Source organism: Aquarana catesbeiana, linkage group LG08, assembly GCF_042186555.1.
Source record: "Aquarana catesbeiana isolate 2022-GZ linkage group LG08, ASM4218655v1, whole genome shotgun sequence".
In the NCBI taxonomy this organism is placed as follows: Eukaryota; Metazoa; Chordata; class Amphibia; order Anura; family Ranidae; genus Aquarana; species Aquarana catesbeiana.
Window position 1 is genome coordinate 17,779,688 of NC_133331.1, and position 26,781 is coordinate 17,806,468.

The 26,781-nt window shown below is 43.0% G+C and overlaps 1 protein-coding gene across 1 annotated transcript in view; it reads right to left on the reverse strand.

The window, feature by feature from the left end:
- LOC141105615 (C-type lectin domain family 2 member D2-like) overlaps positions 1–26,781 on the reverse strand; it is a 123,838-nt gene that overhangs the window by 19,825 nt on the left and 77,232 nt on the right. The window contains exon 4 of the mRNA XM_073595567.1: positions 7,224–7,387. Within this exon, the coding sequence (XP_073451668.1) occupies positions 7,224–7,387 (164 nt within the window). The remainder of the gene's footprint in view (positions 1–7,223; positions 7,388–26,781) is intronic.

Consider the following 26,781-nt stretch of genomic DNA (forward strand, 5'->3'; position numbering starts at 1 on the left):
TGATGGAGAATCTGGCCTCCTCCAGGCTGTCCATGGGCCCGGTCTCCTCCTGCCTGCCACTTTCCACACATTCCTCCTGGATGGACTCATCCTGTGTATAAAAAAAGGACATAGTTTTAGTATATTTTTTGGGGTTCATCAATGACACACAATTTGCTTCTCATGACTAGCAAATTCAATGTGAATACGTCTCTTTAATAAAAGAGTCTAATCAGACACCCTAATTTTTTCAAGCAGGTGCCAAACATATTTAGCCACTACTGTCAATTGATATGTATACACAATTTTGAGGGCAAAATTATTTTAGACAATTATAACATCCAGTTAACATCATTAATATTAGTACAGTAAATATTTGTTAAAATAATTTACCTGACTCCAGATGGTCATATCTGGTTCATCCAGGATGGAAGACCCAGCTTGCTCCTCATCAGCCTCTGCTGGGGTGGAGGGAAGGGTGGAGGGAAGGGTGGAGGGAAGGGTTGAAAGTGATGCCCTGGCTTCATTCTGGTCATCAAGAAAACGGAGTTGATTGTAGTACCACAGCCTGGGTACATAAACATCATCTGCTGATGCTCCTGATCTCATTGATTCCTGGATCTTCTTATGCTCCCTCTTATACATATTCCTCAAGACCCCAATTTTCTTGAGCAATGTCTCCATTGTTGCTTCCGGGATGGTCGCCTGGACAAAGGACAGAAGTCTCTCCAGCGTTGACTTCCTCACATGCTTTGCATAATACTGAGGGTGTTTCACCTCCCACAAATTCCTCATCTCTCTATATTTAGAAATAAAAGCAGTAAGGAACTCTGGATCCTTAAATAGGGGATTCATAATGTCTGTAAAAGATAAAGTCACAAGACAAAAAACACTTATTAGGTTTCTGCTAAACCCTCATCATCTTCTCCCTACATAGGCCTCATCAATCTGTCAAGCCATATAGGCTGCTTGCTACAAAGTCTTGACCAAAAATATAAATTTAAAATTACCTTCGTTTAGTAGCGTCCCGGTCCACTATCACCTACGCACAGAACGTACGTATGACATGTGCACAAGGCCCCTCTTTATACACTGCACATGCGTAATACTACGCCTACTTGGCCCGCCCCTGACGTTCTTTTTGTTTACGCATATAACCCGCCCTTGACTCTACGCACAGAACGTACGTACGACATGTGCACAAGGCCCCTCTTTATACACTACGCATGTGTGAAACTCCGCCTGCGTCGCCCGCCCCTGACGTTCAATTTTAACTCATGTTCTCCGCCCCTTAATTCTACACACAGAACGTACGTACGACACGTGCACAAGGCCCCTCTTTATACACTACGCATGTGTGAAACTCCGCCTGCGTCGCCCGACCCTGACGTTCGATTTTAACTCATGTTCTCCGCCCATTTTTATTTACGGTGCGTAGTGGGGTGAATAATGGCGGAGACACATCAGGTGTGTACTACCTCAGGTAGCGAAAAAAGCCCGGAGGCCGGAACGTCAAGATCTGTGATGCCTAGATTTAAGGCCTCCAATATGTCCTTTAAAGAGATGGTGGAAATGGTGGCCATTCTTAAAAAAAAGGACTATGATGGGAAGTATGGGCCGTACGCCCGGCCAAATTTGCGCAAAGCCAAAATAATGGCGAAGGTGGTGAAGACTTTACAGGCTTATTTTGGGGTACAGCGCTCCAAGGATCAAATTAGAAAAAGATGGTCCGACCTCAAACTCAGGGAGCCGGATCAGTACAGACAGATCCGTAAAGTGCTGAAAAAAAGTAAGTACTTGTCGTATTTTTATCTTGTGTTTATTACCTTGTATACTGCTCCATGTGCTTTTCATTACTATACGATTTTTTTCATCGTTTGAAACGATCTTTTAATAAACCTCGTTACATATCTATAGCTATATCTATATCTATATCTATATATAGATATAGATATAGATCTATATATATAGATATAGATCGATCTATCTATCTATCTATCTATCTATCTATCTATCTATCTATCTATCTATCTATCTATCTATCTATCTATCTATCTATATCTATCTATATATATATATCTATAGATATAGATATATATATCTATATCTATAGATATATATCTATATATAGATATATATCTATATCTATCTATATATAGATAGATATATATATATATATAGATATATATATAGATATAGATATAGATATAGATATATATATATATATATGTATGTATATAGATATATAGGTAGATATAGATAGATAGATATAGAAATTTATTTAATTGTTTTTTAATATATAAATTTATATATATTTTTATTTTTAGATTTTGTTTGATATTTAGATTTATATTTAGTTACAGATATAGAGAGAGAGAGAGAGATCAAAAGATTTTTAACTATATTTAGATATTGATATCTAGATATCTATCTATCCGATATGTCTTTAGAAATTTAAATATTTATGTCAACTAGGAACTCTACACAAACAGACCATTTGTACACCACTTCACTACAAATGTTTGAAGATTACTATGTACTAAAATATCTGTGTGCTAAGTATATTAATTTTTTGCTTCACATAGGGGAAAAATCACTCAGCCAACAAGAAGAACCCAGTCCCCCCCAAGCAAAAGAACATACTTGGGAAATCAGCCCAAGCCCCACTGAGGATGTGGAGGAAGGAGAGGTGGGCGACATGGGCACCCCACCAGGTGAGTGTCTGACACACCAGCTTACGGTAATCTATGCATGGCTGCCTTTTCTTTTATGTAATTTTTCTACTCTATTTTAGGTGATCTGGTTGTGCTTGAGTCAAGCAACAGCGCCACCCCCGAGGATGTTCACCAATTATGCGACATGGGCACCCCACCAGGTCAGTGTCTGAGACACCAGCTTTATGGTAAGGTAAACTATGTATGTGTGCATATTTCTAAACACATCTTTTTTTTCATTCCACTTTAGGTCCAAATGACTATTTCACCACAGACAGTGCCCAACGGCTAATTGCTAAAATAATGGCCTGGAATGGGGAGATCGATCAAATGCGTAATCGGCTGGATCGTATGCAGCAGGAAATGAAGGACATGATTGATGTTTTGGGTCGAATCTAAATGCCCTTTTTGAAACCCCAAAACATCGATCATGTCCTTCATTTCCTGGTTTGCTCACCCCATTCTGGGCCTTCTCTTTATTATTTTCTGTTAAATTATATGCCTGTTTAACAACATTTAAAAAAGGAGGCCTGTTTTGAGAAAATACCAAAAAAATACAAAAAAATACAAAAAATGTTTTTACAAAAAAACAAAAGTAAAAAAAAAGGATTTAAAAAAAAAAAAAGTTTTTTACAAAAAAAAAGGATTTTAAAAAACCAAAAAAAAAAAAAAAAAGGATTTTAAAAAACCAAAAAAAAAGGCCTGTTTGCTAAAATCAAAATGCCCAACAAATTTTATTTATGATTATCTAAAAATATTTAACTATAATTATATTATTCTAAATTTATTAATATATCATTATATTTTTGGCTAGGAACATTTTATACTAAATGCATAACTGAATGGATACCAAAGATTAAAAACATCTGCTTAGGAATTAAATAAATGTGTGGTTTGTTATTTCAATGCTCAGTATCAGTTTGTTTATAAATTGAAAAAAGTTGTTTACAGTGACAATGGAGCTTATTTAGAAATTTACAAGGAAAATACAGTTGGCACTACAACTGCTCGACCATAACCTAGGAGAAAGCCCAAAAGAAAGGCAAGCAATAAATATAATTCAAGATTTTTTTTATTTTAAATCTTTAGATATCCTGGCCCATTGCAATGGCCCCCCTACCCATAAAATAATTAACATATTGCTGTCTAACTTGATGGGCACTTTGGGGGGCCAAGCCAGTATGGACAGTATCCAGGCCCGTAAGATTGTCACCGATAAGTCCGGCCTCAGGCCCAACTGGCACCATATAATTTGGAGAATGTTTGTGTAAAAAGTTGTGCAGGATGCAGCACGATAAAATGAGAAAATTAAGTTTGTATTCCGCCAAATTAATGGAGGTTTGAAACAGGCGGAACCGGCTGGCCAGAATCCCAAACGCATTCTCAACCACTCTTCTAGCTCTGGCCAGCCGGAAATTAAAAACCCTCCTCTCCGGGGTGAGGGTTCTTTGGGGGAATGGCCTCATGAGGTGCTTGCTCAGAGCGAAGGCTTCATCGGCAATGAAGACAAAGGGGAGTCCTTCCACGTTATCCGCATCAGGTGGCAATCCCAGGCCACCACTCTGGAGACGCTGGCAGAACTCCGTCTGGGTAAATACTCCTCCATCCGACATCCGGCCATTCTTCCCCACGTCCACATATAGAAATTCATAGTGTGCCGACACCACCGCCATTAAAACAATACTGTGGAACCCCTTATAATTAAAATAGTATGACCCCGAATGGGGTGGTGGCACAATGTGGACATGTTTCCCATCTATAGCCCCTCCACAATTGGGAAAGTCCCAACGGGTGGCAAAATGGGATGCCACAGTCTGCCATTCCTGTGGCGTTGAAGGAAACTGGGGAATCAAACAAGAAAACAAAAATCAGTAATTTTGAAGATAACATTGCAAGAAAATTATACAATTAAAAACATTATTCCCCAGCATCAGTATAACATTAAATAATTTAAATCTTCTGGAAGAAATAATATGGAAAGGCACACTTATCAGATTGCTCACCCCCTCTGATGGAACATTGATTACATTTTAGGGGGTGGTGAAATTCCAAAAAAATATTACTTTTAGGACACGCAGGGATTTATGGACTAAAAAGGCTACAAGACTGCAGTTGTCGCACTCTGCAAGTGCAGTTGCTCCCCAGCTTAAAGTAAATGAGGTAAGGTAAAAAGGCTTTCATGTTGCAAGGAGTACACAATCACATGCAAGGGCAATTAATGAAAACACTTTGTGGCTTGCATATGATTTGATAATGGAAATCAGCAGAGCTTCTGCTCATTTACTAAAGCACTGGAGCAAATGTACTTGTAGAGTGCACATGCATTTTGCAAAGTGCAACATATATTTGCTTTTTAAAAATCAACACCACAGAACATTCTAGCAAATTATTAGGGGGGGGGGTTTGAAATCAAGCTAATTATATGCACACTATTTGGATAGAGTTTAGGTGGGGGTGGGGGGGTTTGGGAAATCAAGCTAATTGCTAATTATAAGCACACTATTTGGATTGAGTTTAGGTGGGGGGGGTTGGGAAATCAAGCTAATTGCTAACTATAAGCACACTATTTGGATTGAGTTTAGGTGGGGGGGGGGGGAATCAAGCTAATTGCTAATTATAAGCACACTATTTGGATTGAGTTTAGGTGGGGGGGGGTTGGGAAATCAAGCTAATTGCTAATTATAAGCACACTATTTGGATTGAGTTTAGGTGGGGGGGGGTTGGGAAATCAAGCTAATTGCTAATTATAAGCACACTATTTGGATTGAGTTTAGGTGGGGGGGGGGGGGGGGGTGGGAAATCAAGCTAATTGCTAATTATAAGCACACTATTTGGATTGAGTTTAGGTGGGGGGGGTTGGGAAATCAAGCTAATTGCTAATTATAAGCACACTATTTGGATTGAGTTTAGGGGAAACAAAATACAATGCAGCTGACTAAATACATTCAAACTGAGTAGACTAGGTGGATATGTGCCCAGCATTGTATGCTGGGGAGGTTATTGAAGGAAAATATACATGCATGACAAAAAAGAACAGGAAAAAAACCCAGCATGTGTGAGGAGAAAAAGGGGACATTCACACTATATTGCAATGATGGTAAGTAGTGTTTGAGCTAAGAAATACATTACATTATCAAAGATTAAATAAAAGAACATGTGATGCTAATAAAAGAAAAAAATCTTACCATAATATAGTCCTTCTGCAGGACCTGGATGATGGCAGAACAGGTCTCTGGGATAATGATCCCCAGAGCCTGGGGGGAGATGCCTGTCGTGAACTTGAGGTCCTGCAGGCTTCTCCCTGTCGCCAAGTACCGCAACGTGGCAACTAGCCTCTGCTCCGGAGTGATGGCTTGCCTCATGCAGGTATCCTGCCTGCTGATATAGGGGGTCAGCAAAGCCACCAAACGGTCAAAAACGGGGTCCGTCATCCGGAGATAGTTTCTGAAATCCTCAGGATTATTCTCACGGATCTCACGGAGCAAAGGCATGTGACAGAACTGGTCACGCTGGAGCAACCAATTCTTGGTCCATGAACTCCTCTTCGCCCTGTTCATGGACTGGTCTTGGTCTGAAGAATAAACTACAGCACCAAACACATACAATGCACGAGCTCGACGACGAGTACGTATAGGTAACATGGCTTCAAAACGGTCGGCTGGTCAGAACGCACTTAACAGAACGCACTGAAGAACAGCAAGGCCTGTGAAGAGCGACCTGAAAATCAGGAACAAGCGGACAATAAAACAAAGATTTCTCAATGCCAACTGACCAAACGCACTGAAAAGCAGATACAAACCTCACAAGCACAGACTGAACAACAGTTAAAAGGAACTGAAAAATACGAGTCTCACAAGCGCGAATCGTCTCTCACCAAACTTCTACTAACACGAGATAAACACGAGATTAGCAGAAGGAGCCCAAAGGGTGTCGTACGGGCTATTGAACTTCCGTTTTATAGTCTCGCCGGACTTGGTGTACGTCACCGCGTACTAGGCTGTCAAACTTTTGTGTGGTCGTGTGTAGGCAAGTCCGTTCGTTAGAAAGTCTGCCGCAAGTCCGCCAAAAGTCCGCCGGAAGTCTGTCGGACAGGCTGTCGGACTTTTGTAGCTGAAAAGTCCGACCGTGTGTACGCCCCATAAGAGCGGCAAGGATGTGGAATTCCCTTCCACAGGCGGTGGTCTCAGCAGGGAGCATTGATAGTTTGCGAATTTGCACAAGAACGCTGTGCGTCTTTTGATCCGTTTCAGGCCTGAATTTAGCCCAAAATCGGACCTGAAATGGTGAACCAGGACGCACACGACCTGCTGAGAGCCGCATCGGCATCCAGTGTGAACCGAGCCACAGTGACAGGAGCTTTGATTGGCATTCGGAGAGATTTAAGGAAGCCTGTCAAAAGATATGTTTTGAAGCAAGTGTAAACTATCCCCAGGAGTGTAATGTTCTATTCTGATATAATGGATAACAGAATTATATTTTGATCATGGTGAGTGTCAAATCGTGGGTGGATTTGGGTTTTTTAATACTCACCAATTCTTTTTCATTATCAATAATTGCCAGGGATGAATTGTGTGATTTGCAGAAGTTCTGGCTGTCTGTCCATGTATCCCTCTGGACTGAGAAATAGTAACATTTTCCCCTGTATAAGATCCAATCATCCATACACTGAGCCTCTTTTGTTTCAGGTGTCTTTTCTACAAATAGATGAGAGTTTTATTTTAGCCAATTTATAAAAATAAGATATTACAAAAATACAAACAATATTATCACACAATATGTCATCATTGTATAACAAAATGATAGATAGATAGATAGATAGATAGATAGATAGATAGATAGATAGATAGATAGATAGATAGATAGATAGATTAGATAGATATCCCAAAACATTTTTTTGGTTAGAAGTAGAATTGCAAGGAGATGGAAAATATGCTACGTTCTTATTGCTGTCTATGTCCCCGGTGGGGAGATTCACCTTGTCAGTTTGTCTCGGTGATATTGTTATTTGGACAGAAATTTGGGGAAATGCTTAATTGTTGAGTGGTCACCGGAGGGAGTTATTTTCTCCATGCCAAATCAAAAATGTCAGCCCAATGTCAAGCTGTCAGGTCCTCATAAGCTGGCCATACATTGATTGAAATTCAGCCGGTTCTGCACTAGATGAACTTTGATCCTTGCATGCCCACTGTGATTGAACAGAAGCTGATCTATCCACTGACTTCTGTTCAACCACCCCAAGAGCCCTTTCACACTGCCAGTGCAGGGGCGTCGGTGGTAAAGTGCAGCTATTTTTAGCGGCGCTCTACTGTCATTTTTGCTGCACTTTTCAGGCGCTAGCGGGGAGCTTTTAACCCCCACTAGTGGCCGAATAAAAGTTTAAAAGCGCCCGCAAAGCGCTGCTGCCAAGGCGCTTGGCAGGCGCTTCGGCGGCTCCCCATTGATTTCAGTGGGCAGGGGCGCTTTAGCAGCGGTGTATACACTGCTGCTAGATCGCCTTAACCACTTGAGCCGCGGACCATTATGCTGCCTAAGGACCAGAGGTCTTTTTCCAATTTGGCACTGCGTCGCTTTAACTGCTAATTGCACGGTCATGCAATGCTGTACCCAAACGAAATTTGCATCCTTTTCTTCCCACAAATAGAGCTTTCTTTTGATGGTATTTGATCACCTCTGCCGTTTTTATTTTTTGCGCTATAAACGGAAAAAGACCGAAAATTTTGCAGAGTGCGCATGCGCGGGACTTCCGGGAAGAAGCACTGAACGGGAGCTCCGTCCCGGCCGAGCCTTCCGTGATCCCCAGAAGCAATTCTCGTTAGCGGAACCTCTCTTACTTGACACCCCACAGCAGAGGAGGGTAGGGGGCACAGTTACTGATGCAGAACCGCGCTCAGAAACCAGCGGTTAATCGGCAACTCACCTACGGCCTGCTCGCCTCCACTTCTCCCAAGATGGCGACCGCGGCCTCTCCCCACAGAAACACAGAAGAGGGAGACTCCATCGCAGACATCCCTGCAGATGATCAGCCTGCCATCACTACACCGGAGCCCTCTGTGAGTACTAAGCCTCCTAAGAACATATATCCCAACAGTACAGATTCCCTCTTCAACAGAGCCCTGTCTGATATGCTGCATTTCCCCACAAAGCATGCCATCAACCCACCCTCAGCCACACAACAGGCTGCCCCCCTCAACTCTCCCCACCAGACTGACATGGCTCAACTACTGAACTGCTTTTCAGAGATGCTAGCTGCAGGCCTGGCTCAGAATGCCACGCAAATTACTACATCTATAAAGGCTGATTTACAGAGCTTGGGGGCTCGCATTGATGTGATTGAACAAGCAGTTGACCACACAGTAGCACGCACCAATCAGAACACTGACTGCATTCAATTGCTGCAGGACCAACTTGATATTGCATTAGGGAAGATCGACGATTTGGAAAATCGCAATCGGAGATGTAACTTCCGCATTAGAGGCATCCCTGAGGCGGTAACTAATGTACACGACACTGTGAAGCTTTTCATGAAAGAACTTATCCCAGACATCTCTGACCAAAAATTAGAGATTGACAGGGCCCACAGAGCGCTGCAACCACCCAGACAGGATGGTCTCCCAAGGGACATAGTCGTTAAACCTCACTATTATGAGACCAAAGAGGAAATTATGAAAAGGTCCCGCAACCTGGATAATTTATCCTTTCAAGGAAGTAAGATCCAAGTTTTTGCAGATATTTCCAAGACCACAATTTTAAAGAGGAGAGCCCTAAAACCCCTTCTCGAAATCCTCTCGCAAAGATCAATTAAGTACCGTTGGTCCTTCCCATTTCGCCTTCTGTTTCAACACAAAGAAAGATCATATGGATTTTCTTCTTTCCAAGAGGGTGAACATATATTCCTGAGACTAGGATTCATCACTCAAGAAGCTTCCCCCCAGGAACCTCCATCCAAGCCAAGCTCATCTAAGAGGCCTCCGCCGTGCAGCCCCATCACTCCTATCTGGAACAAACAGCAAACGAAGCGCCACCGTGAATCCATCCCACTCAGATGATCCCATCCCCGTCTGTCCCTTTAAGGGATGTGCTGATAATTTTTCCCCTCCAGGACCCTCCCCTTGATTGAGGGGCAACTGGATACATTGTGTACACCCCATTTGAATCTCCTTACTTATTCACGAGATCAACAATACTTCTCCACACTCTCCTCACTTGGCTTTTCACTGAGAAGATGGAAGAAGTATACCCCGCATCCTTTGACTTTTCTTTTTTTTTTTTTTTTTTTTTTTTTTTTTTTTTTTTTTTTTGGAACTCCTCACCAGTCTTTCTGATGGATTGTCCTAGTGGTCACATTGGGTTCTAGCGACTCTAGGGCATAAATTCATATCCCAGACTATCACCCCTCCCCCTCCTCCCCCTCCATTTCCCTTTCCCTACCTTTCCCCCCCCTCCCCGATTACTTGTAGGCTGAAACCTACTGTATGCCTTGTCCAGGTATTTTTCTGCAATGTAGTGAGGTATGCATGTTCCTCTTAGAGGGTATGTTCAAGGTTCTATATATGTTCTCTGTTATCTTAATACACTTGTAAGAGAATTCATTCTCCATATCTTTGAGGTTCCATTTTACCCCTAGTATTGGGGACCCGGCGGCTCGGCTGGGCTAGTATTGCCACTCCTTCTGTTGGGACCAGGGGGGTTTTCCTCCTGGTTACATCAGACACACAACCTCGGCTGAGGTTGTTTTTGTTTTTCTGAGACCCCCCCGCTTTTCTTTTCGGGTCTTGGATTCGAACTGAACTTATTAGTCCAGTTCCTTGGTTTACTAGGCATTAAGCCTGGTCTTTTTTGATTTTTATAGTTTGCTCATATTAATTATTTTCTCCTTTTTTCCTTTTTTTCTTATCACCACCCTCTTTTCCTCTCCTTTCTCTTTCTCCCTCCATTTATTTCAGGATTGTGCACAGGAGACCATCATTATCCGGAGTCCTCCGCTGCAGCTTCGAGGTCCCCCTCCCAGACTCAAAATCGCTTCAACTAGGAACCAGGTAGGTTCACACCAAATGCACCAGTTCTACCCCTCCTGTGGCTATGGCTGACTCCCCTCCTCTTCAGAAGGCTCTCAAGATTGCCTCTCACAACACCCAAGGGCTCAACTCCCCAGTCAAAAGGCGTAAAGCCTTTCAAAGTTACAACTCCAGAGGATTAAATATAGTTCTTCTTCAGGAAACCCATTTTCCTCCAAATTACTCCCCCACTTTTCTACACAACAAATACCCCACTTTCTTCCTTGCAAACGCTGGCGAGAAAAAACGGGGGGTAGCCGTCCTATTCTCTAAACAGACCCCATTTTCACATACTAAGACCATCAAAGATAATGAGGGGAGATATATTTTAGTCAAAGGTACCATTGAAGGTAACCTCTACACCATTATATCCTATTATGCGCCCAACAAAGGCCAAGCTAAATTCTTCTCCTCCTTACTTGCTACACTCTCCCCCCACTTTGAAGGAAGGGTGATTATGGGTGGGGATTCCAACATCACGTTTGATCAGATCCTCGACAAATCGAATTTAGGGATCCCTCACTTTAAAAAACCCCCCAAACAGAGCCTCCAGATTGCTAGAATGCTCCACTCCTTAGGTCTAATTGACACATGGAGGGAACTCAATCCAACGACGAAGGACTATACACACTACTCAGCTCCTCATAAGACCTATGCTAGAATTGACCATGTTTTCATGTCAAACTCTGATATACACTCTGCTAATCATGCCTCTATCCTAGACGTTCCATGGTCTGATCACTCCCTAGTAACCCTAAAATTATCCAACTCGTTATCTCCCTCCGGCTCTCGTCTTTGGCGCCTAAATGAAAAGATTTTGTCTAACCCGGTCCATTGCACCTTATTGGAGAAGGATATAAAAGAATATTTTTTGATTAATGACACTGAAGAAATCTCCCCTAGTACTCTCTGGAATGCCCACAAAGCGGTAATTAGAGGGAAACTGATACAATTCTCTGCCAAATTAAAGCGTGAACGGCAAGCAGATATCCTAAATCTAGAGAAAGAGTTCAAGGCTCTCAGTAAGTCCCATAAACAAAATCCCAATCCTATCACTCTCTCTAAACTTGACGCAGTAAGACTGTCCCTTAATTCAGCCTTGACCTCCAATGCGGATAAGCACCTTCATTGGCTTAGCGGTAGCTTCTATTTGCGCGCGAACAAATTTGGCCCCCAGTTAGCGGCCAAATTAACCCCCAAACATAGATCCTTTGCCCTACCCAAAATAAAATCTCAGTCAGGCTCACTCACCCAAAACCCAAATAAGATACTAACGACTTTTCAATCATTTTATGCCAACCTTTATTCCGATGATTGCCCAATCTATCAACAGAAAATAGACGCATTTCTCGAGAAAATTACACTGCCCAAAATTTCTGAATCTCATCGCTCCATTTTAGAATCACCATTTCAAGAATCAGAGATCCGAGCGGTCATTAAAGACCTCAGAAAAGATTCTGCCCCAGGCCCGGACGGGTTTTCAAATTTCTACTACAAAACTTTTATAGATACTCTCTCTCCGTATCTGGTTCGCCTCTTTAACTCCTTAAGCAAATCCTCCCCCTTGGATCCTGACGCCAATTTGGCCCTCATCTCGGTCATTCCTAAACCGGGTAAAGACCCCAGTGAAGTGAGCAATTACAGACCTATTTCATTAATTAATAACGACCTTAAAATCATGACGAAAATATTATCAAACAGACTAGCTTCTTTTATAGGTTCATACATACATAAGGACCAAGTGGGGTTTATACCAGGGAGACAGGGCCCGGACCAGATACGGAGAGCAATAAATGCAATTTCCTTAATGAAATCTGGGTGGGATGGGGGCCCCCCCCAGGAGGGCCTCCTCCTCTCCATTGATCTTCAAAAAGCGTTTGACACGGTGGCTTGGCCCTACCTCTTTACGATTTTACGTAAATGGGGCTTTGGTCCAAACTTCATGAACGTTTTGGAAGCTCTATATCACCAACCTACAGCACAGGTTAGAATACAGGGATACCTCTCAGATAAATTCCCCATACAGAAGGGAACGAGGCAGGGATGTCCCCTATCCCCTCTTCTCTTCGCGATGGCTATCGAGTCCTTAGCCATCGCGATAAGACTTCATCCGGACATTCATGGAGTCCGTTGCGGACAATCTATCCACAAATGCGCTTTATTTGCGGATGATGTCCTCTTGTTCCTAACATCCCCCTTAATTTCCACCCCTAACTTAATTCAACTTTTACACAACTTTGAACTAGCTTCCGGACTTAAAGTCAATGTCTCCAAATCAGTCGCCCTCAATGTATCCGTCCCACAGGACATTGTTCAAAATTTAAGAAATAAATTTCCATTTTCATGGAACTCAACCTCCATCCCTTATCTCGGCATCAACCTCACGTCCAGTATAGATTTAATGTTTAAACATAATTTTCTCCCTATGTTTAAAAAACTCACGGATGATCTGACCCAGTGGTCACTTTATAAACTCTCCTGGCTAGGCAAAGTGAACGCGGTCAAAATGACGCTTCTACCTAGGATTTTATATCTCTTTCGCTCCCTACCCATTCCGGTCCCCAAATCACACGTTCAACGCTTACAATCTGCTATCATTCGCTTTATTTGGGACAAAAAAGGCCACAGGTTCTCTAAAGAGGCTCTATTTAGACCCAGAAAGAAGGGAGGCCTAGGGGTACCTAACATATGGTGGTATTATCAGGCAGCGCAGTTAAGCCAATTTTCCACAATTTACATGAAAGGATTCAAACCAGATTGGGTGAACATGGAACGAGAGGCGGTCCCTAATTTCACCTTAGATTATCTACTTTGGAACATCCCCAAAAAACGTCCCCCTATACTAGCTCCCACATTGTCCCACTCCATGAAGTTATGTGACACCCTCCATAAACTAACACCCCTCATTTCAACTTGGCACCCACTTGCACATATCTTCAGGAACCCTAACTTTCCCCCTGGCTTAGATATCCGATCCTTCAAATGGTGGCTAGATAAAGGCCTATACAGGATCGGACAATTCTTTAACGCTAATGGTCCCCTCACTTTATCATATTGTACCACTAAACTTGAAATGCCCTCAAATGAGAAATTCAGGTTTCTCCAATTATCACATTTTTTGAACCGGATATGGAAGAGTGGTGAGAACCATCTTTCAGTTACGCCCTATGAACAATGGTGCTCTTCAGCCTTAGACACAAGAGGGGGTATCTCTCTTATTTACTCATCTCTAGCGGAACCCACAGAGAAAGCAGCATATATGATGAGCTGGGAGCGGGACCTTGACTTCAGTTGGGAATTGGACACGTGGCATTCTAACTTTGCCCGCTCCTTCAGAGGTATTGTGAACACATCCCTAAATGAAGCGGGCCTGAAAACCATTACACGCTGGTATATGGTTCCTTCACGACTGGCCAAAATCTATCCGCAAACATCACCTCTTTGTTTTAGAGGTTGCAACCACAGAGGCACTCTTTTGCACATACTATGGGAATGCCCTAAAATCAGAATGTTTTGGAATAAGATATTCTCCCTCATCCGCAGAACATGCGGGTGTGCACTAAAACAGGATCCAGTTATAGCTTTGCTCAATGGCCCCATTCCCAAAACATCCAAGCATACTCAGAAGTTGATTCAGTTTATTCTCTTGGGTGCTAAAATGACTATAACCCGATCTTGGAAATCACCGAAAGTGTCTGCTCGAGCGGCCAAACAAAAAATTTCTTGGATTATGCTGCAAGAAAAGATATCTAGCACTATTCTAGATACCCTAGACAAATTCAAGGCTATCTGGGAACCTTGGGCTACTCTCATCGGACCTCCCCTGTATGTGTAAACGATAGGTCTCAATTGTCGCCCCTTTTTGGACGGCCCCTAATTTCTTTCTCCTAGTGGTCTCCTGTGCACTTCCTATCCTTTACTCTTCATGTTTCGCTATTCTCTTCAACCACCTCTTCCCCTCTCCTTTTTCGTTTCTCTCCCTTTCCTTCTCTCCTTCTCTCATCTTTCAGCTTCTTTTTATTATTATATTATTTTTTCAGGCTCTCGGTATTCTACACCTTGTTTGACATTAGCCTGAAAGTTGTTCTCAGGGTAGATCCTGGGAAAGGGTTTTCCCCTGTTTATTAAACACTCTTGATCATGGTCCTGTTTAAGGGACTATGGCTTACCCTACCTTGAGAGAATTCAACCCAATAGCTCGACTCTTTGACTACTTACAGATTGTTTATATATGTTCTTATTGTAACATTCATCTGTACCTCAGATATAACTCCCCTTTTTTTCTTTTTTCTTTTTTTTACCTACATACTCCCTCACATTAGGCATCGAAGTGGGCGTGGGGATTCCCAGCTAGCCAGAGCAGTTAGTTCCCATATGGGGCTCTGGCGGCGGTAATTCCTAAGTCCAAAGCGATTGGTAACTTTTTCTCTAATTTTAATATAGTCTTTTCATTTTTTACCCTCAAGACAAGGGTACAGGAAGATCTGCTGTAGTCATTCTTTGTAAGTGCTGTACTATTATTACTCTATGTACACGATGAGCATTTTACTCTTATTTCTTTCTCTGTCTCGATGTATTTTCTTGTTTTTTCAAATAAACTTTATTTTCAAAAAAAAAAAAAAAAAAAAAAAAAAAAAAAAAAAAAAAAAGACCGAAAATTTTGAAAAAAAATGATATTTTCTACTTTTTGTTATAAAAAAAATCCAATAAACTAAATTTTAGTCATACATTTAGGCCAAAATGTATTCGGCCACATGTCTTTGGTAAAAAAAATGTCAATAAGCATATATTTATTGGTTTGCGCAAAAGTTATAGCGTCTACAAACTAGGGTACATTTTCTGTAATTTACACAGCTTTTAGTTTATGACTGCCTATGTCATTTCTTGAGGTGCTAAAATGGCAGGATAGTACAAAACCCCCCCAAATGACCCCATTTTGGAAAGTAGACACCCCAAGGAAATTGCTGAGAGGCATGTTGAACCCATTGAATATTTATTTTTTTTGTCCCAAGTGATTGAATAATGACAAAAAAAAAATATTTACAAAAAGTTGTCACTAAATGATATATTGCTCACACAGGCCATGGGCATATGTGGAATTACACCCCAAAATACATTCAGCTGCTTCTCCTGAGTATGGGGATACCACATGGAATGCCCAGGTGGCACAAAACCCCCCCAAATGACCCCATTTTGGAAAGTAGACACCCCAAGCTATTTGCTGAGAGGCATATTGAGTCCATGGAATATTTTATATTTTGACACAAGTTGCGGGAAAGTGACACTTTTTTTTTTTTTTTTTTTGCACAAAGTTGTCACTAAATGATATATTGCTCACACAGGCCATGGGCATATGTGGAATTGCACCCCAAAATACATTTAGCTACTTCTCCTGAGTACGGGGATACCACATGTGTGGGACTTTTTGGGAGCCTAGCCGCGTACGGGGCCCCGAAAACCAAGCACCGCCTTCAGGATTTCTAAGGGTGAAAATTTTTGATTTCACTCTTCACTGCCTATCACAGTTTCGGAGGCCATGGAATGCCCAGGTGGCACAAAACCCCCCCAAATGACCCCATTTTGGAAAGTAGACACCCCAAGCTATTTGCTGAGAGGCATGGTGAGTATTTTGCAGCTCTCATTTGTTTTTGAAAATGAAGAAAGACAAGAAAAAACTTTTTTTTTTTTCTTTTTTCAATTTTCAAAACTTTGTGACAAAAAGTGAGGTCTGCAAAATACTCACTATACCTCTCAGCAAATAGCTTGGGGTGTCTACTTTCCAAAATGGGGTCATTTGGGGGGGTTTTGTGCCACCTGGGCTTTCCATGGCCTCCGAAACTGTGATAGGCAGTGAAGAGTGAAATCAAAAATTCACGCCCTTAGAAAGCCTGAAGGCAGTGCTTGGTTTTCGGGGTCCCGTACGCGGCTAGGCTCCCAAAAAGTCTCACACATGTGGTATCCCTGTACTCAGGAGAAGCAACAGAATGTATTTTGGGGTGTAATTTCACATATTCCCATGGCATGTTTGAGCAATATATCATTTAGTGACAACTTTGTGCAAAAAAAAAAAAAAAAAAAAATTTGTCTCTTTCCCGCAACTTGTGTCGCAATATAAAATATTCCATGGACTCGACATGCCTCTCAGCAAATAGCTTGGGGTGTGTACTTTCCAAAATGGGGTCATTTGGGGGGGTTTTGAACTGTCCTGGCATTTTATGCACAACATTTAGAAGCTTATGTCACACATCACCCACTCTTCTAACCACTTGAAGACAAAGCCCTTTCTGACACTTTTTGTTTACATGAAAAAGTTATTTTTTTTTGCAAAAAAATTACTTTGAACCCCCAAATATTATATATTTTTTTAAAGCAAATGCCCTACAGATTAAAATGGTGGGTGTTTCATTTTTTTTTTTCACACAGTATTTGCGCAGCGATTTTTCAAACGCATTTTTTGGGGAAAAAACACACATTTTTAAATTTTAATGCACTAAAACACACTATATTGCCCAAATGTTTGATGAAATAAAAAAGATGATCTTAGGCCGAGTACATGGATACCAAACATGACATGCTTTAAAATTGCGCACAAACGTGCAGTGGCAACAAAATAAATACATTTTTAAAAGCCTTTAAAAGCCTTTACAGGTTACCACTTTAGATTTACAGAGGAGGTCTACTGCAAAAATTACTGCCCTCGATCTGACCTTCGCGGCGATACCTCACATGCATGGTGCAATTGCTGTTTACGTTTGACGACAGACCGCCGCTTGCGTTCGCCTTAGCGCGAGAGCAGGGGGCAACAGGGGTGCTTTTTTTTTTTTTTTTTTTTCTTTATTATTTTTTTGCTTTTTATCTTATTTTTAAACTGTTCCTTTCATTTTTTTTTTTTTTAATCATTTTTATTGTTATCTCGGGGAATGTAAATATCCCCTATGATAGCAATAGGTAGTGACAGGTACTCTTTTTTGAAAAAATTGGGGTCTATTAGACCCTAGATCTCTCCTCTGCCCTCAAAGCATCTGATGACACCAAGATCGGTGTGATAAAATGCTTCCCCAATTTCCCAATGGTGCTATTTACATCTGGCGAAATCTAAGTCATAAAATGCTCGTAGCTTCCGGTTTCTTAGGCCATAGAGATATTTGGAGCCACTCTGGTCTCTGATCAGCTCTATGGTCAGCTGGCTGAATCACCGGCTGCATTCTCAGGTTCCCTGTTGAGACAGGAGAGCCAGAGAAAAACATGGAAGACGGTGGGGGGGGGCATTCCCTCCCACGGCTTGTAAAAGCAGTCTAGAGGCTAATTAGCCGCTAGGATTGCTTTTACATGAAAGCCGACCGCTGGCTGAAAAGAATGATACCAAGATGATACCTAAACCTGCAGGCATCATTCTGGTACAACCATTCAAAATCGTGAATGGCGTACATGAAGACAAAAAAATGGTTAACAATAAAGCACAGTAAACGGTAAAGTATAAAAAATTGCATACCTGAAAAGCAAACATGATAAAACATAATAACAATAAAACATTGCAGAATAGAATACAGTAAAAAAGAGCAGAACAAGAGAGAGAGAATATAGAGAGAGAGAACAATAAAACGACAACTATTTTTTTTTATTTTATATATATATTTTTTTTTTTTACACTTTTTTTGTAACTAACTTTTATAACGGTAACCGGTTCCAGGTTCGGGTCTCTCAAAATGCGATGGCATCTTGGGGGACCCTGTGAAAGTGTGCCTAGTCTGTGCAATGCTGTACCCTACGCTAATACTCAACTAATGAATGGTAGTGTTCAAAACATTCACCAATGCAAAGACCAGGATTGTAAGGACAGGAGGGACAATAATAGCGGGTGTCACGCCTATATCCGCACTTGCTGCAGACACGACATCTTTTTTGGGGGTTCGTTGGGTAGGGGTACTCGGGAGGATATAAAGAAAATGCCTCTCATGCAGCCGACTGCATTTGGTTGGGGATGTGAATGGGGGAAGTACGGGCGCTGCAGAAGTGGTGGGTTCCCAATTAGGATTGGCGAATGCAGCAGGAAGGGCACTATGGGCACGACGGGCCTGTGTTTGTCTTTTTGGTGGCAGCGGGACACTACTTGTGCTTGCCACCTCACCAGCTTGAACTGCACTTATGGGACTCGCCACGTCACCAAGTGTTACTGCAGTGCTGGTTTGACTACGACCGGGGTGTACTAGGCCGCTGGCCCTTGCCAGTTCAATAAAAAGCTACCAAAAAAACTGTTAGCGATCGCAGGGATCAGGCCTGACTCTGCGAACACTGCAGTTATGTGTTTAGTGTTTTGTAAGTGACAGTGATCGATCGATACTGCACTTGGGTGGGCTGGGCTGGGCCGGGCGGAGGGGCAAAATGCAGGTGCTAGCAGGTATCTGGGCTGATCCCGCTAACACTGTGTTTTTGGGAACCCTAAACTGCTGGGGACGCTAGTATAGATCTGATCGGATCAGATATTGATCCGTTCAGATACTATACCACTAAGGGAGGTGTACGGTGCGTGCGTGGGTGTTAGCGGTACTGGCGCTAATCTGACGCTGCTTGGGCCTGGTGCTTGCCAGTTCACCAAAATACTACCAAAAAAACTGTTAGCGATCGCAGGGATCAGGCCTGACTCTGCGAACGCTGCAGTTATGCATTTAGTGTTTTGTAAGTGTCAGTGATCGATCGATACTGCACTTGGGTGGGCTGGGCTGGGCCGGGCGGAGGGGCAAAACGCAGGTGCTAGCAGGTATCTGGGCTGATCCCGCTAACACTGCGTTTTTGGGAACCCTAAACTGCTGGGGACGCTAGTATAGATCTGATCGGATCAGATATTGATCCGATCAGATACTATACCACTAAGGGAGGCGTATGCTGCGTGCGTGGGTGTTAGCGGTACTGGCGCTAATCTGACGCTGCCTGGGGCGACGCATATCACCGCCGGGCGATCAGGGGGCTAAACCTTTATTCGGTAATAAACGGCGGGTGCCCTGACACTAAAAAAAATAAACAAACTAACCAGCGTCACCCGTAACAGTTATACGGTGATCAGTGGTGAAAGGGTTAACTAGGGGGCCATCAAGGGGTTAAAACATTTATTAGATAGTATATGGGGGTCCCTGTCGCTATAAAACGCTGACGGCGAACCTAAATATTTACCTCACTAACTAGCGTCACCAGCGACACTAATACAGCGATCAGAAAAATGATCGCTTAGCGACACTGGTGACAGGGGGTGATCAAGGGGTTAAAACTTTATTAGGGGGGGTTAGGGGGGTATCCTAGACCTAAAGGGGGGTAATATTCACTGTCCCAACACTGTAACTGTCACAAACTGACACCAATACAGTAATCAGAAAAAAAAAAAAAACAAAACAAAAAACTGCTGGTGTCAGTTTGTGACAGGGAGGGGGGGGGGGGTGATCGGGGGGCGATCGGGGGGGGGATCGGGGTGTTTTGTGTGCCTGGCATGTTCTACTGTGTTGTGTAGTGTTGGTGCACTCACATACCTGTCTTCTCTCCTCGGCGCTGCAACGGAATACCGAGCCGAGGAGAGATGACATAATTTCCTTTGCTGCTGTTTAGCATACAGCAGCAAAGGAAGTGATCTGATTGGCCGGCGGCGATCGCGAGGGGGGGGCCACGAACGGATGGCCTCCCCCTCATCTCCGATCGCCGCTGGACAAAAGACGACCGCCTCGGGCACCGGGGGGGGGGGTCCGATCGGACCCCCCACCCGCGGAAGGCAAATAACGTATATGTACGTGATTTTGCCTGTCCGTGCCACCTTGCCGACGTAAATCGGCGTGAGGCGGTCGTCAAGTGGTTAAAGAAGCTGCTTGCAGGACTTTTTTTGACATCCTGTCAGCGCACCACCCCAGTGTGAAAGCACCCGGCTTTCACACTGGGGCTGCAGATGAGGCTTTTTTCAGGCACGAAAGTGCCTGAAAAATGCCTGCAGTGTGAAAGGGGTCTTATGGCATTTTTTCGTTCGATGACAGGCAATAGACTGCAGTGCTGATCTGTGGATTCTGACACAATGAAGAATGGAAAGTGGGGGAGCAATTAATTTGCTCCACCCACCTATGGGAGAGTGACAGATATCAAACATAGCTAAAGTCCATAGCAACAGATGGTTTTAAATATTTAAATTTAATAAAAGGTCACATGGACATAACTGACTTGGCACACGCTACTGGCACCTATTTAACCAATTAAAGATCACCCACTGAATATTTACTGTGGCAGGGCAGCTCTATTGTGTGAAATAACTTACCTGTACGTCATTTCATGCAACAGATACTGTGGGCACTGACAGAGGGGGAGCCAATCAGCGGGTCCGCAATTGTTCCCCAGAGAGGCAGAGCGGTGATCCGCCTATGTAAACAAGGCTGACCCCCGTTCTGACAGGGAAGTACACAGTGATCTTCTGTTCCTTGTAAGCAGATCTCTGTGTTCTTCCTGTCAGTTCATCCCCCACACAGTTAGAAATCACTCCCAAAGAACACATTTAACCCCTTGATCACCCCTGATGTTTACCCCTTCCCTGCCAGTGACATTTATACAGTAACAATGCATTTTTTAAAGCACTGATCGCTGTATTGGTGTCACTGGTCCCCAAAAAATGTCACTTAGTGTCAGATTTGTCTGCCGCAATGTCGCAGTCCCGCTAAAAATTGCTGATCGCCACCATTACCAGTAAAAACAATAATAAAAAAAAAAAGTCCATAAGTCTATCCCATAGTTTGTAGATGCGATAACTTTTGTGCAAACCAATCAATATACGCTTATTGGGGTTTATTGTACCAAAAATATGTATGCCATCTATCAGTGAGCTCAGGCTGGAGAAGGACAACCTCTATAGGGGCCTTACAGCCTGACACTCCTATCGTGACAGGGAGAAAATACAAGTGTAGCGCCCACCCTATTCAGGTGGGTGGTTAATGTAGTTTTCCTTCTAGCAGTAGGTAAAATTTGGCCCAGGCTTGCATTTTTCCCTTAGGCCTGTTTTGTTTATTTTGGATGTGAGTATTAGAATAGAGGGGGGGGGGGGGTGTGGCCACCTACACTCTGGCTCAAGGAGATCCCTTTCCCTTCCAGTGGTAATATTCTGGAGAGGGGGGAGGGATTTGGGTCCTGAGTGTACAGGCAGCACATATGGAGGGCTCTGGTCCAATCATTAATTTGTCATATATAAACCGGGGTCACATGCTTCTTGGGGGAGAAACACAGGAGTGAGGAACAGGATTACCATGTAAGGTGCAGGAGGAGGAGGCTTGAAGGCCTGGGTGGTTCAGAGACCCCAGCGCCGGATAGCGGGAGCAGAAGTCACCATGTAACCAGGAAAGAAACCGGGTGCCCCATCCGGGTGTTCCCTGGTTCACCATGAGGAGGAAGTAGATGAAAAGCGGTCGCAGTAAACTGGGATCAACTTTCTGTGATTACCATGGGCTGTTGATGGGAGTGAGCAAAGGGAGTGCAACCCAGTAGTGCTAGTCCAAAGACTTGCTAGAATTCCAAGGATCTAGTGAGGGACACCTACCCAGAACCGACAAGGAATTGATCCCAGGAGTCAGGATGTAGGCGGTGATGGCCTGGGACTTTGAAATCATGCATCCACAGCATTATTCAGAGTGATGCTGGTCAAGTTCATATATGGGGAGTACAAAAGATCAAAGACCGGAACCAGGAATCTTTTATGGGCATCTCATATCCTCTACAAATTCTGCTTTTTTATTCCAAGTTCAAGAATAAAGTTGGAGTTCTTTATAAACTACAGAGACTGTTTGGTGTCTTGATGTTGCAAAGGACGAACGGGGTAGACTGACAAAAAAGGTAATGAACAACTTTGCAGCTCCCAAGGGAGTGGTGAGCTACACAAGTAATGAAATATAAAAGACAATTCTAACAATTCAAGAGTGAAAATTCATTTTATTACAAATACATTGGCCATTGGTGACTGGTTCTCTCTAAGGGAGCTCCTCAATAATTCCCATTGTTTTTATCATTTTGTAAGGTGACATGTTAAGTGGTCAGTCCACCAAAAAACAATATTTCCATTGACAATGGATGCAGACAGGTCACATCACCCATTGGGGAGTCATCATATCACGTGTAAGCAAAAATCTATTTTTCTTTACATTTTCTGTGTATGCGATTGGGTATTCTTTTCAAAGTAAATCTTAATTTTGTTCCACCTTGTTCACTAAGAAAAATTTAAATCAATTTTAAAACTGAGCATGTTCTACTCCTTTAGTAAATCAGGGTCATTGGGGGTTATTTACTAACCGCAAATCCACTGTGCTCTCCGCAAGTACACTTGGAAGTGCAGTCGCTGTAGATCTGAGGGGGACATGCAAGAAAAATAAAAAAAACAGCATTTTAGCTTGCACATGATTGGATGATAGAAATCAGCAGAACTTCCCCTCATTTCAGACCTTCCCCTCCGATCTACAGTGACTGCACTTCCAAGTGCACTTGTAGTGCAAAGTGGATTTGCCTTTAGTAAATCAACCCCATTGTGTATCTGTTGTGAGTTCCAGTGCTATGAATAGTGAAAATACCTGGTGATCTTTCCAGACATGCAGAGTCCTTGTCATTTCCTCTGAGAGCTGTTAAAATAGCACAATGAACCTTATCTCTATTCTATAAAGTACTATATTCATACTTACCAACTGTCCCGAATGTTCCGAGGTCCGTGGCTGGTGGAGACAATGTCTCCACCGGCTGCCATTTTCCTGAAGACTAGAACAAGAGGTCAGGTGGCTGCCAATAGAAATTGAGCTGCGGCACCACCCACCTCCCACCCCGCTGCCGGTCTGTCTGTGACCTGATGTAGGAAGGGGTGGGGGTGGGCGGATGCCTGTGCGATCTGTTTTTCTGTAATGCCGGTGGAGAAAGTCTCCGCTGCTGGGGGACACCTAATGAGAGGGGGCTTCACTGGGGGACACCTGATGAGGGGGGGCTTCACTGGGGGACACTTGATGAGAGGGGGTTCCACTGGGGGACACGTGATAAGAGGGGGGCTTCACTGGGGGACACCTGATGTATGGAGGGACTCTACTGGGATTGCCTGATGTAAAGAGGAACTCTACTGGGACTACCCGGTGTAAGGAGGGACTCCGCTGGGACATCTGATGTAAGGGGGGACTCCGCTGGGAATGCCTGATGTAAAGAGGGACTCTACTGGTGATACATGGTGTAAGAGGGACTCCGCTGGGATTGAAGAGAAAATAAAGTAGATATGGCGCTGTTCTATTGTGCACCTGTCCTTGATAAACCAGATAGCTGCAAGTGTATGCTAAGTGAATTTAAATAAATTAAATAAATAAATTAGTGAATGTGCACTAGTGCATGAATGTGCATAAGAGTGCTATTAGCGTATATACTAAATAGCTTCAAATGTGTCCTTCCAACCAAGGGAAGTAAAAATAAAATCTCAAAATTAAAATACAAATAAATTATATTGAAAACAAGTGGTTAAATAACCTCTGTGCAAATATACCAAGTGTTAAACAAAATCACCGGACTAATTAGTCCCAATACATCCTCCAAAAACTATGCATTAGAAGATATAAAGTCCCATTCAATGCTTAAACAGAATAAAGTGCCTCTGTGCTGGTAAAAAACTTTTTTTGAAATATATGCATTTGAAAATAGAAAATATATACAGTCCCAACAATAAATGTCAAAGAATAAAGTGCTTCTGTGCTGGTGAAGACAATAATTGTGTTGATAATTTCCACTTTGCAAAGGTGATCCATGCATATGTGAGACAACCGTTGTTGTGGCTTGATCTAAGGTGAACGCTGCTAGACACCTCTCTTGACATTGTCGCCAGTGAATGTTGATTATATCTGCACTGAGGAATTGCATAGTAACTGATGTTAATCTTCACACTGGTTTATTGACAAGAGTGACAACTGCTATTACACCGGGGAACACCCAGCTTCCAAAGTGCTACACAGTGGCAGATACTGTGAATGCTCCATACCCCAAGGGGGGGTAATTCCGGTGAGTGCAGCCACAATTAGAGAATGGATAAGTCTCACATATGCATGGATCACCTTTGCAAAGTGGAAATTATCAACACAATTATTATCTTCACCAGCACAGAAGCACTTTATTCTTTGACATTTATTGTTGGGACTGTATATATTTTCTATTTTCAAATGCATATATTTCAAAAAAAGTTTTTTACCAGCACAGAGGCACTTTATTCTGTTTAAGCATTGAATGGGACTACAAGGAGGGAGGAGCCTGTTAATGGCGCCAACTGAAGGAGCGCCGTAAGATCTCGCATCTCCAACCCCGTGAGCCTCCGCCGATGCAGATGAAACAGCGGCTGGGTTCCAGCCAGCCCAGCCTCCCAAATTAGTCTGCCTGGTCTCCCGGCCCCTTGGTGGTCGGACATCGATCCTCCCCCCAGAAGCTGGACCTCTCTGGAAGGGCGAGCGGGGAACTTTTTTCATAGAGGGGAGAGGAGCGAGTGACCGCAGAAAGCCGGAGCCTATGCGTCGGGTCCGGGCGGCGGTGTGAGTGATTGGTGTGGCTGAGCTTCCCCTCTCCCTCCGCCGGAGCCTTCAGAAAAGCTGTCGGTATGCTCAAAGTCAGCTGGGAGGAGGTGTGAGAGAGTGGGGGTCAGGCCGAAGCAGCGGGAACGCCCTGAAGTCTATCCCCCCTCCCCTCTCTGACACCCGTTTTTAGCCATCTGGCTGCATAGCTGAGCGGGACGTCCCTGACACAGAGCGATGTCACTGACATAGGACCCAAAGAATCAGCTGGAAGACCTCTAAGGAAGAAAGCAGAGGAATATACTACGCTAGAAAAGGTGGAAAGAGAAGAGGATTGAAGTACCCCCCTTAAGATAAGTGATCTATATTTTTCTGCTTGATATAAAATGCGATTCTCCTTAATGCAAAAATCTTGACTTAATGTGAGACTTAGAAGTGGTGTGAGTGTACTCGGAGGATCTCCCCTTACTGACTGTAGCTGCAGATGTTTATTAATAAAACAGGAAAGCAACATTACTCACCTTTGGACGAATAATGCAGAAAAAAGCTGTAAATAGTATATAACTATATTTATACCAGCTAACAAGGATGGAAGTAGTGACATTGTTGACTGCTGCCCCCTAGTGTCCGAATACTGTTTGGAGACAAGTAAAGGAGACTGTTTCTATACCCAGGTAAAAGGGAAGGAAAGGGAAGGGATAGAGAAGGAGGAAAAAAAAGGAATAAAAGAAAAGGTAACAATAAGTAGGGGGCAAAAAGTCTGAAAAGTCTGAAACTTCAATTTTTGGTAGTACACCGTTCCCCCCCTCTCCCCCCCCCCCCTTTTTTTTTTTTTTTGCATCTCGATGAGGGGCAAGAGTGGCAAAATCCCCTCGCCCCAGTACAAGCCCCACTTCTGGCCCAATGCACAGGTATGTAACCCAGGGAGGAGAGGAGGAGGGAGTAGCTATGGCAGGGGAAAAGCATCAAAATACTAAAGGAAAATTGGAGGAAAAGAAAGAAAAAAAAGATAAAAAGTGTGAAATAAAAACAACAACAGAAAATTGAGTAAATTCAGAAAATAGCCTTGAACAGGAAATGGATGCGGAAAACCCCCAAAGGCCAACAGAGGGGCAGGAAAGCGGCCCAGTTACCAACAATGACAGATATGGAAAGGATGTTCGCAGCGCTGGAAAATTCATTAAAATCGGAAATGACAAAACTCCATAAAGACATGGGACATATGCTTGTTAGAGTCGAGGAATTGGAAAAAAGAGTTGACACACACACAAGAAGAATAAAAGAGTTAAAAGGAGAAATTAAAACCTTAAAACAAGAACAATTGGAACAGGCATATAGATTAGAAGATCAGGAAAATAAGGAGAAGAGGAAAAATCTAAGGATCCGCGGAATTCCTGAAGCGCCCCAAACAGAGAATATAATAGAAGTAATTGGGCAAGTTCTAAATATATCAAGCACAAATGAAGCAAAAAATGAATCAAAGATTGACAGGGCCTATAGAACAAGAAAGCC